Consider the following 12,664-nt stretch of genomic DNA (forward strand, 5'->3'; position numbering starts at 1 on the left):
TCCACACACACAGAGCCTTCACACTATGGCTTCTTTCAAATTAGGCTCTATTCCCTGTCTGCACAGCCCCTATTTCACACAAGGCGCTACTCCTCGTGGAGTGAGGCTGACCTGTTTTGACATAAGCCAACCGCTATTTTGAACCAGCGCTTGCCTTGTGCAGATGCAAGGGAAGTTATTTCCAAATAACAGCTCTGATTTCGAAACAACTTTGCTGTGTAGACCGACCTTCAGAGTCGGCCTCCTTTTGCAGTGTTACCTCCGCAGAGCTCCCAGCCCCTGGGGAACAGCAGAGGACCAGGGAGTTACACACTGGCGCACTTCCAAGAGCTCAGCCCAGTCTAGTTACCGGATTTTATACCAGCACCTGGAGGCCATAAGGTCCTGCAGCTGCCTCACAAGTGAGCGCAAGACCAGCAGGGAAAGGGCCATGCCACTCACCGTGGCCACCACACTGGTACAATGTTCTCTGCAGGGACTGACAGGTTCTCGGACAATCCAGGAAAGCTAACCACCTGCAGACAGGAAACTGCCCTGTTTTAAAAGGAGCCCCCCCATATTAAATATGTCTGGAAGCCACATTTTCAGCAGGCTGCCTTAATTCCTCCTCAGAAGGCACAGTGTCTGCTGACACAAAACCACCGGGGGGCATGTAAGTCAGCGCGACCTCTCCCTGCACTCCAAGCGGACGTGTTTGCAGACTTGGTCGGGGACACCGGAAAGCCTGGCCCACATCACCCAATGTGGGTGCCCCACAGGGAAGCCTGAGATGTCTGAGTACTGAAAGGGGGCTTGTGTTTTGTTCATAAACATGACACTTGCCTTTGGCCACAATCCAAGAGTATTGGTGGTCTTTAACTGAAGGCAGCAGAGCCAACAGCCACCACGGGCCCTGGGGCTAGGTGGGAGGGGGGATCAGCACCATGCCCTGGAAGGGGTGGGGCCAAGGGCAGAAGGGGTGGGGCCTAGAGCAATCAGCCCTTAACGCTGGGCCTCCCTCTCCAAACAGTGGCAGCAGCAGCTGTAGCTTCGGGCCCCTTTGAAATACCAGACCGTGGGGCAACACCCCTTTTGTGCCCCACCCGCCACTCCTGTCAATGGGTCTGACCGAAGGTCATATACAGTGGCACTAGAAATGGCCTGCACCCCTCAAGACAAGAAGTCCTTGCTGTGCACTGCTTTCTGCTCTGGCTGGGGGGCTGCGAGGAAGCACGCCTGGCTGAGATGGCCTCCACCATGGTGACCCCACTGGGGAGAGGTATTTGGGGAGGGGCAGATTAAGACTGGAAATGGGCCCCAGGTATCCTTCCCCACTTTCAGACTCCTCTTCACTCTTCCTCCCAGTCCCACACCCTGGGCAGACTCTCCCTCCCAGGCTCCTGGATTCTCTCTACAGGCATCCTCCGGTGCCCCAGATCTGTTCCCCCTTTGCAGTCACCTGTGCCCTCAGACTGCTGGCCCGGGCTCCCAGGGATCTTAATTTGAGCCCTGATGTTCAGTGGGTGCTGAATGCAGCAGGACTGCTTACCTGGCTAAGGTGAGGTCATGCTTATGGTATTCCAGTGCCTTGGAATATTCCTTCAGGTAGAAGTAGGCATTGCCCAGCTGGCTATAGATAGCACTCAGCGTCTTCAAATCCTCTGTCCCCACTTGCACCGCTGCTTCAAAGAACGCTGCTCCTGCCTTGAAGTCCCCAGCTTTGCAGAGACGCTCTCCTTCAAGGGCAAGCTCGAGGCAGGAGGCCTCCATTCTGTTCGAAACAAGAAGATGGTTTCCAAATGAGCCGAGCTCTGGCTTTCCCATCTTTGCACACCCTCGTCTTAAAAAAACCTCGTTTTGCTGAGAGCACAAGGAGCAAAACCCTGGCACACACTGCAAGCTGTCCTTCAGCAGACAGAAGCCCGCGGCTCTGAAAGAAAGGGAGAACCGCAAGAGATTTTAAAGAGGAAAGTCAATTTTTTCTAAATATCCTAAGTTACTTGGAATCTTAGGTTTCATTGAAAGTCAAGAGGAGTTAGGCTCCTACATACCTAAGCGGCCTTTTGAAAACAGGATTCGCGCTCCTAAGAGACAACCTAGGAACTGCTGAAATGTGTACCCTCAGCATGAAGGCACGGGGAAGGGGAGTGGCACAAAACGCTCCATACAGCCTCCTCAAGGGCCGCTGGACACGTGAGCTGGGGGAGCAGCCGCTGATTTCCCCCCTTTCAACAACACCACTCCACGCACTGCAGGTACCATCTGTCTAAGGCTCTCAAATCCTTCACCCTCATTGCTTTTAGCCTCGACACCCCTGTGATGCATGAGCTGCAGGCCAGAGAAACCGAGGCACAAAGGTTAAGTGACGGACTCAAGGGAGCATGGAGATTCTGTGGCAAAGCCAAACTCCGAACTTTATCTTGATGGCCAGTCGCATGTTTTAGCCACAAGCCCATCCTTCCTAACAGCACTCTGAAATGGCTTCGATAAGCCATGTAAATAGCTCAGGTGTTAAAGAGCCTTTGGACTATATAACTAGGCGTGCCCACCACTGCCATAAAGACGACTCAGGGACTGTTTCACAACCTCTTCTCACTCTGCCGGCATGACCAGCTCCTTGTTCTACTGCACAGCAGTTGTGAGGCCCCTCTTCTTTCCTCAAGCAGCATCTAAGGTCCTTCTTGGCTGTAAAATATAACCATCAAACCATGTTTTCATGGCCATGCCTATGGGCCAGCCAAGACTGGAGCCCAGGTGCCAAGCACTGCACAGAGTGAAGGACTGTCCCCGGTAAAGCTTGCAATTAAATAGCCAGGCGAGACCCAGGGTGGGGAAAGAGACAGCACACACCAGCCGCGCCGACAATGTGATGGTGTCAGGGAGTGTGGGGCCACCCAGCCTTGCTCCCTATCTGCAGTCAGGTGGGACTCTCATTCAGCAGGGAGAAAAAGTTTATTAGTTGAGAAGGACACAGCGTAGTATAGCCTGGTCACCACAGGACCCAGAAAGAGTCAGTCCAATCCATTGTGGGAGAGGAGGCCTCAAGGGGGTCCCTGAACCCAGGAGCCTGCCTCCTTTGTTCCTCTCCAACCTGAAGATTAACTCGCTTCCAACTGCCCAGGTTCAGTTCAAAACAGCCAGGCTCAACCTCCCCCCTTTGTCCTGTTTCCCGGGGAAAAAAGGTCTCACCTGATTGCCTAGGTTACAAAGAGCAGGGACTTCCATTGCTTAGGTGCGCTAAGTCACCACCCTGAAACAGCCCGTTACCACACACACACACACCATTTTGTCACAGATGGCACCAAACATCGTGTTAGTGCAGGGTGGGGAGAAGAGTGCAAAGGGCAGGTTTGGAGTGAGGGTAAATGCAAGGGACTGAAGCGAAAGGCAGGAAAAGGGAGAGAACTGGAACAAATATCAGGCACCAGCTGGGAACTGCGGGTGCTTGGACGCTTGGAAAAATCATGTGTCTGAGCTGAGCGTAATCCAGAATTCCAAGCCACCTTTGCAAACGATGGCTGAATGATTTGGCACAGCCTCAATATGGGATTGCTGGGAAGAGAGCCCAGACCTGGTTTCTTTGTTCCCAAGCCGCACATTCACTCAGTCGCCCTGTGACAGTAGCAAAATGGTTACCGTTTTCCTTTGGGGAGTGCATACTTCACCAGCTGAGCACCTCCCAAAAGTTAGGGCCAGTGCCACTTTTGCCGGGGTAGCACAGAGGCTACCCTAGTTGCATGCTTTTTATAAATACCACAGAAATCGGGCACGCTTGCCAAACGTTGGACTGTGCACAATTTCTTGGCTTAAAAGCCACAGTTCCCTGTGCCTGTTCTTCATTAACTTTCTGGCTGTCAATTTTTCCACATTTGTTTTTTAACACATTAGCACCAGGGTTCAGCTTTCATCCCTTGTACGTCTTCGCCCCTCTTATTACTTACACCCACAGTGATGTGAATAAGGGTCATTGGGCCAGCAAAGCATGGGGAACCTGGGCAAAAGAGCAGTGCAAGAAGTTTTTCCCCAGAAAGCAATACATTCTGCACCAAATGCCTTGCAGCGTCTGGCTACGTCTATACAGCAGAGCTATTTCAAAACAAGCTATTCCAGAAGAGATTTTCTGGAATAGCTTATTACGAACTAACGCTGCTACACACAAAATATGTTTCGAAATAGTCCTCAGCTATTTCAAAAGAGCATCGACACAAAACAGACCTTATTTCAAAATGCAGCCATTGGATGCCCTATGCTTATTTCAAAATAGGTTCTATTCCCCATCTACAGAGCCCCTGTTTTGAAATAGCTGTTTCGAAACAGGAGCTATTCCTTGTACAATGAATTTAACCTATTTCAAAATAAGCAGTCAGCTATTTCAAAATGATTTCAAATTAGTGGTTGCATGGGACAGATGCGAGCAAAATGATTTTGAAATAGTGGCTGTTCTTTTGAAATAACTTTGCTCTGTAGACATACCCTCTGAAGCCACCCCTGTTGTAAACCTTTTTACACTTCTTAAAAAGTGTAAATATAACTGGGGGGGAGGTCATTTCATTAAAAAGATCTGAAATTTTAAAACATTTTAATGAAAATTCTTTAATTATTTTGTCAAAAAGCAAAATATTTGGGCCAAAACGATCTATGAATTTATTTATTGTGAATATTTCATCTTGGTCAAAAAGGATTTTGCTCCTGAACTAAAAGTTTAGATGGAATGTATAAGAAGAGTTAATTCTTGTTGCAATTTGGGATTCTATTCAGGTTTGCCTGATTCATGTGTCTTCCCCTCCTCCTCCCCCACAAAACACAAACCCGGTGTCAAAACCCTGTTTGCAATAATTTTGTAGCACGGTTTGGCTTTGGTCCCAAACATCTCTACAACCTCTAGTGTTACCAATGTCAACTTGGTTTGTAGCTCAGAACCATCTTTGTACAACTCCTAGTCAACCTGTGGAACTCATAGCTGCAAGGTACTAGTCCGTATTTAGGGAAGTATCTTCACAACTGTCATAAGAACATGACGCTTTCGTGAATAAGAAGAGCATGGGCAACAGCCTCCTCAAGCATGGAATCTCAAGCTGATGGGTGGAGATGTTCACCCCACACTGACAGTATTGAACTATCACCCAGGTGCATTCTGGGGGTTTCCACGATTTCTCTGCAGCAACTAGCAACTCTGCAGCAACTGCCTCATTGACTGGACTGAGCATTAACAAGGGAAAGACCAAGACAATGAGGATCAACCAGTCCAACGCCACCATCACACTGGGAGGGGTGACCTGTAAGACGTGGAGCAGTTCACTTACTTGGGGAGAATTACGGGCACAGATGGAGGAACAGATAAGGATATCGATGCCAAGATAGGGAAAGCAACAGCTGCTTTCAAGACTCTTTGTCCCATATGGAGTTCACAAATAATATCTGCAAGGATGACACTGCAGATCTTCAACACAAATGTGAAGAGTGTGCTCTTGTATGGGTGTGAGACCTGGCATACTAAAAAGTCTTCAGATCACAAGCTATGGACATTTATAAACAGATGCCCAAGATACATCCTTCACCTCAACTGGCCAGACTTTGTCAGAAATGAGAAGCTTTGGAGCAGAGCAGGACGAGAGCCACTTCACATTCAAATCAAGAGGAGACAGTGGGGATGGCTAGGCCACACCCTCAGAAAACCATCATCCAGCACAGTCCGCCAAGCTCTCACGTGGAACCCGCAAGGAAAACAGAAAAGAGGAAGACCTCAGACAACGTGGAGAAGATCTTCTGAGACTGAAGGACAACAACTGGGGTACTCCTGGGGTCAGCTAGAAGTTTTGTCCCAAGACAGAGTGAAGCGGAGAGGACTTGTAGACGACCTAAGCTCTGCTCAGAGTGCAGGGGTTTAAGTCAAGTCAGTCAGTCAGACGGGTCAATATCATACAGCATGCTTCTGTTTGCTGAAATTAGTCTTTTAAAAGATTATTTATGGGGCTGTACAACAATGCTGAGATAAAGCAATACGCCTCCTAAAGAGGATTTACCCAAGACACACATTTAAAAGACTTTCACAGCTGAGAAGCAGCTTTACATTTCCGACAAGACAGTGAAGAGGTTAAGCTCCAGGGTGGTAGTTTGACAGGCTCATGGTTCAAACATCTACCCTCTCAAGCCCCTGGAATTGCCAGGTAAGATAAGAAAATCAAGTGACCAGACACGCATGACAGCACCATGGAGCTAAGAGTTACCAAAGGAATAACAAGCCATTGAGTGCAGGAGTGCAAGACTTTTGAACATGTCCTTTTCTACAAAATATACTGCAAAAAGTAACACACACACACTCCCTCCATTCTGTGCTCATGCTGAGGAAGCAGCACACCACAATTACAGCCTTCCTTGCCAGGTTTGTTCATGCAGCGCTGAATTTTCAACTCACAGAAACAGGGATATTTCATTTTTCTCCTTCAGAATACCAGGAGCAATTGCTAGGCATGGCTAAGCTATATGTCCTCCATCACAGACAAGTCTGGCAGATTGCATCAGTGGTATAAAAGCCGACTTTCTCCAACACACTTCCACTCTCTCGTTTGTTACGGCAACCCTCATCGGCTCTGCAGAGTTTTGCAAAGCATTTGCAGACATGATCTAATTATCACTCGCAAGACAGGGATATTGATAGGTTGACACTCTTATCCCCATTCTACAGAGGGGGGAAAAGTGAGACACAGCCTTTAAGGGATGTGCCATAAGGTTCTTTGACCACTTAGTGGTGAGTACATGTTTGAAACAAACCCTCAGTTCATCCAACCTGAGCTAAAAATAGAAATTTGTGATGCTCTTGATTTTGCACAACGGAAAACAAAGAAAACAGAAGAAAAAATTGAAACAAGCGGCTGGCAGTCAAAGCAGCCTTGTAGAGTGGCATTAGTGGGGTAGGGCAGGTCTGGAAGTCAGGCTCTGCCACTGATTCAACGTGTGACTTGTGGTAACTATATATGCCTCAGTTTACCTCATCTGTACAGAATAGGCTTACCTCCCCCATCCAGTGGCCTTCTGAGGTAACTAGTGTTTATAAAGCAGATCATTGTTAAGAGATGGTCACTATTTGTATCCCAATGGCATCTAGTGGCCCCGGACATAGAGCTGGGCTCCATTTACCCCAGCGCTGAACACAGAACTAAACCACTGTCCCTGGCTCATTGCCTAAGTCTAAGAAGAGACAATAGGTAGATGGAGCAGATAGTCCAGGGGAGCACAAGGGAACAACACGGCCACACTCGTCAGTGTGATCGGCTGCAGCCTGCCAGCTGCCTGACCGCAGACTTTCTGAAGGCCCCATGCAGAGACAGACAGACCGGACAGAGCACCAGGAGGCAGCAGGGTGGCTGTTTGCAGGGGGCTCCTGCAAGGCATATGCCTGGCAGGAGAGAAAGCACAAAGCTGCTCACTGCCTCACCGGACAGAGGGATCCTGAAGGCTGGCACCAGCGTCCCCTGTACGTGGAGCACGGAGGCGGACACCCGAAAGAGATGCAGGTGCCGCCCAGCTGATTAGCAGAGCGCCCACATGGGGCACGTGTGTTTCCGCTGGTGGCGCACGTCTGCACGTGCCTCGGTGCACGTAACAAAATGTATTGCGTGAATAAATGGAAAAAACGAGAGAGGACAGGTTGGCACCGTGGGCAGAGAGGAGTCAGGACCCAACGCTGCAATAGTGCAAGAGAGATGACAGGCAGGGAGGAGATGAAAGTGAAGTGAACCCAAGCCCACGCTCTCCCGGTGCAGACAGGGCTCATTTCCCTTGTCTTTGTCAGTGCTTTGGACAAAACTCACTGTAAGAGCATAAGAACAGCCATCGTGGGTCAGACCAAAGGTCCATCGAGCCCAGGAAGCTGTCTTTGGACAGTGGGCAGTACCAGGTGCTCCAGAGGGAATGAACTGAACAGGGAATCATCCGCTGATCCATCCCATGCCACTCATTCCCAGCTTTTGATTTTCCCCTTCAGGTACATTAATGCTGTGGCACACTCTCGCCTGTCTGCCCTAAATCCAGGTGCTGGGGAAAACCTGGGCATTGGCTGTTCACTGATAAGCTTCCTGCACGGCCACCAGAAGGAGGTCACCGATTTGGGCCAGAAAAGTAAAATCAGCCCCTCTTTGTTCAAAGAACTGAAACCCTCCTATGGCTTTAGTGATGGAGTTTCCAGCCAGCGATGGAGAAAACTGGAGAAATGCAGGTGAAGTCTCCCAAAGATAATAAAACTGATTTCTCCAAGCCTTAAGGAGCAGGTCAGGTTCTCTCTCATGCGCCCCGCAGCCCACCCTGCCCCAGGAATGTCCTTGAGTAACAGATTCTATACAGGGGTGCAACTCTCCACTGAATTCTTTTCCAAACATTACACAAAGGATCCCACATTTATTGCAGCTTGCTCCTTTAAGGCGACAGCTCCCATCACCTCTGCTTTTGCCAATTTCTCTGTGGTTAGAATGGTATTAAAATAATATCGCTGATTGCCAGGAGTGTGGTTGGCCTGCCTGAGCCCCTTCCTGGGCAAATGGGGACACCACATTCCTGAACCAATCCAAGGCGATTTCTCAGATTTGTGGGCTGCTAAATTTTTGTTTCAACTCTGGGAGCAGCAGCTGAAATCGCAACCAAACGTCAAGCAGCGAGAGGCAGAAGCTCTCCTGTGCACATCTCTCCTCCCCCACCCAACTTGCTCAGATTCCGGCACAACGTGATCGATCCTGGCTCACTCTCTCATTGGGGTTGGTGAAGTCACTTCATCTCCATAACGTGGAGCTCGGCCTGGGAAATGTGCTGCAAGAGAGGATGGTGCAACGTCACATCATTTTGATTACGTGTCTCCATATTTCAACAAGAGCTCACTCCATGGCGTCATTTTTACTCAGAGGGATTTGCAGGTGCGCATGGGAAAGTACAGGTGCATGCTTAGTCGGAGACCTCCTTCACCAGCTCTATGCCAAAAGATAAGTATCTCTGCATGGCTGTCCTCTTGAGTGAAGGCTTGCTGCCTCTCATACAAGCCTGTCCCTGACAAACAGGGTGGCTCATGGCCAGAGTTCTCTCTAATTTTCACCATCCATGGGTGGAATAAATTTTATGTGCACCAAGGCATGTATGGATGTGTACCACCAACAGAAAGACATGCTGCCCTCCTGGGTGAATACACAAGCACTCAGCTTACGGGGAACACTGCAGGTAACTCAAGTACGGCCCCTCAGATGACACAGTTCTGTCTTTATTGTGGGATAATTTAGCGCTACACTTATTTGTTTTGCACATACTCAAAAGGGGAAACTGCTCTAACATTACTGCGGTGTTCTCCATAAAACCAATAAAATCCAAGGCATAAACAACACCCAGTTTGTGCAGCATTTCCTTTAAGTTCCTTAAGCTCTAAGCAACATTTCCTATTTCAAATGGGAATTGGGTGTCTCATTCTCCATTGTACCTTGGAAAATAGCCCTCAAGTTCATAAGCAAGAGTCTGATTGGCAGGTGATCAGGGAAAATGGCAGTACAATAGCTGGGAGGAAGAAGAGCAGCTATCACTTCCCAGAGTGGACACGGTTTTGAAATAATACAATTTAACAGAGAAGGGAACGGACAGCTTCACCGCCTGCTAGTGAAATAGTTTTTCCTAATATCCAGCCTACATCTGCCCCACTGCAACTTGAGATCATTGCGCCTTGTTCTGCCATCTGTCGCCACTGAGAACAGCCCCTCTCCATCCTCTTTAGAGCCCCCTTTCAGGAAGCTGAAGGTTGCTATCGAATTGCCCCTTAGTCTTCTCTTGTACAAACTAAATAAGCCCAAATCTCTCAGCCTCTGCTCACAGGTCATGTGCTCCAGCCCACCCAGTCATTTTCGTTACCGTCCACTGAACCCGCTCCAATGTGTTCACATCCTTTCTATACTGGAGGCCCACAACTGGACGCAATGCTGAGTACAGGGGAATAATAACTTCTCTGGATCTGCTGCAAATGCTTCTCCTAATGCACCCCAATATGTCGTTAGCATTCTTGGCTACAAGGGCACACTGTTGACTCATACCCAGCCTCTTATCCACTCTGATCCCCAGGTCCTTTTCTGCTGCACTGCTACTTAGCCAGTTAGTCTCCAGCCTGTAACAATACTTGAGATTCTTCTGTCCCAAGCGCAGGATTCTGCACTTCTCCTTGTTGAACCTTATCAGATTCAAAGGGAGAAAACACCCCAGCACAGCTCATTTAAAGCTGACCTCCAGCTCCTACAGGAAGATTTAAATTAAACTACTCTAAAAGGACCAGATTTATACAGTTAGGTCAGGAAGCCCCTCTGAGTTTCAGAATGACACCAATTCTGCTTTAAGGAACGGTTTTCAATGGAAATAAAAGGAATTATGTCCCGTCTTTTAACACTGTCCATAGATCATGCCTGCAATGCTGTGCCTAGAAACCTAAACCTGCAAAGCTATGCAACAGTAAATTTCCTTTCACGTACCGTACCGCACGTTAAGAACCCATTTTTGCATCTCAAAGGTCATTTGGAGTTTGTTAAAAATGCACTCGTTAGCCGTTGTTTTTATGGCTTCTTATTATTACTATCACTACTTATACTAGTATTATTGTAAGTAACAATAACAATAATAAAAACATGGAGTCATTCCCACTATGCGTTAGGTAGGCGCTTTCCTAACAGCTACTCCAAAGCACTTAAAATCTCAAGACAAAGGTCGGGGACGAACAATAGGCAAGTTATATAAATCAATTACATTTACTGCAAGCAGCAAAGCGGAGATAAATCTTTAAAAGAGATTTACACATGGAGGGGTTACATATGTAACCACGTTACAGAAGGAACCTCTCTAGTCTGGCACCATCTGTAACCCAGCATCATTTTAATTAGCCAGACGACAACTTATTATGAGCGTGGCCAAGTTTCCTGAAGTCCCATAAAGTTTGTATCCAGCCCCCCATCCTGGCTCTTAATGTTCTGTGCTGTTATTTAGCTGTAATGTAAACCTTACACGTCTCCTAGGAGCCCCATAAGCCGTGGAAGTGCTGGTAATGCTGCTGGATAATATTGACCTCCTGTGGTCTGGCAAATTCTCTGGTTCGACACCAGTCAGGTTCTAAGGGTGCTGTACTTCAGAGGTTTGACCCGTACGTACATTAGGGCAGTTTCACTAGTCCGTGGAGTAGATCCCACTTCACTGCAGGATCTAGCTGTAGCTTTCTAATTAAGACATTGCAAAGGTGCCAAATCCTGAGATTCTGATTCAAATATAACTTCACGTGGGTTCAGGAACGACCTTCCCTGAGGACTCCATTTGTCCAAACGCAGAGCGTATAAAAGTTGAGTGCTCCAGTTCCTCTACTCTACGGAGCCCGACTAGTCGGAGAGCCGAACATGTTCCAATCAGCCGGAGCATCAAAAATAGACAAAACTTTTAAAATTATGTATGTGACCTGAGGAAAAAAACCAGACAGACCTCAGAGTGTCCAAGCTTAGAAAAGCTGAACAGTAAGAAACACCCATTTAACACTTCTTGGGGCAACATCCCTCTCCTTTTATATTGGCCAGAGGTAAAAATCCATTCTGCTGCTAGCCTAACTGGTGAACTTCACACACACACACACACAAACACAATCGCGTAGGCTGGCTGGGGGCTTTGCTAACGTTACCCTAGTAACGATTCAGGCACAATGCCGTGTCACTGCTCCCAAATGCATGCAGCCTTTAATTAAAATCAGTTTGTCCTTGAACTGGCTGCTTTGCTGAAAGTCTGACTTGCCTAATTACCATCACTGCTCGTTTGGGACTTACTAAAAGGAGAGGGTGAAAAAAAGAGGCTTTTCTCCTGCTGCACACAAGGCAGATGAAACCCCTGTGCCGCTGTGAAGGGATGAGATTTGCAGGCCTGATTATTATGGGAAATATAATCTGGCCACCCACATCCACTGGCCTCTTGACTCCCCCCAAGCCTTCTGAAACCTCCGACTGAACACGTGCTGCTGCACTAAGGTCAAGGCCAAAACCAATTGCATGCTACTTTCCCCGGCTCCTGGGGTCTCAGGGCATTGTGCAAATCAGATGCCTGAGGCCAGAAGTCAGAGAATGCCCTTGAGTTTAGATCAAGGAAAACTGACCCTGTGATGCCATGCGGCTCCTGATCACTTGCACGGTGCTGTCATGCCCAGAGCTACAGACATTCACGTACTCCTGTGGTACCTTAGATGCTATCAATTCTATTAGGTCATGAGCGTCTGTGATGGAGTGGGGGATACCTGTGTGTGTGTGAGTGGCTCACAGAGGGTGTGGGGCTCCTGCTGAGGGTAACCTTGATGACCAGGTAACACCTTTGTACTGCAGACAAAGGAGGAGGTGGAGCCTGAGGGGTTTGAATTGGAACTGGGGGTTGGAAGCAGTTAGTCTGGGCTGAGGGAGAGACAAAGGAGGGGGCAAGGCCCCAGCTCTGGGGGCCCCTCGGGGCCTCCTCTCCCCAACATGGATGGGACTGGCTGTCTCTGCCGGCTGTACTGACTCCTCTGTACGATGCTGTGTCCTGTCGGCTAATAAACCTGCTGTTTTCCTGCTAAGTGAGAGACTCTCCTGCCTGCGGACGGGGTGCAGAGCTTGGGGGACCCCAGAACCCCATCACACTGGTGTCAGAAGTGGGATGTTCTGCACCCCGAGGATGG

At 48.5% G+C, this 12,664-nt stretch overlaps 1 protein-coding gene across 2 annotated transcripts in view; it reads right to left on the minus strand.

The window, feature by feature from the left end:
* Positions 1-12,664, minus strand: part of GPSM1 (G protein signaling modulator 1) — a 168,177-nt gene that overhangs the window by 112,857 nt on the left and 42,656 nt on the right. For both annotated transcript variants that reach the window (XM_075015164.1, XM_075015163.1), the window contains exon 2: positions 1,529-1,750. In XM_075015164.1, the coding sequence (XP_074871265.1) occupies positions 1,529-1,750 (222 nt within the window). The remainder of the gene's footprint in view (positions 1-1,528; positions 1,751-12,664) is intronic.

Source organism: Carettochelys insculpta, chromosome 21 (assembly GCF_033958435.1).
Source record: "Carettochelys insculpta isolate YL-2023 chromosome 21, ASM3395843v1, whole genome shotgun sequence".
Lineage (NCBI taxonomy): Eukaryota > Metazoa > Chordata > Testudines > Carettochelyidae > Carettochelys > Carettochelys insculpta.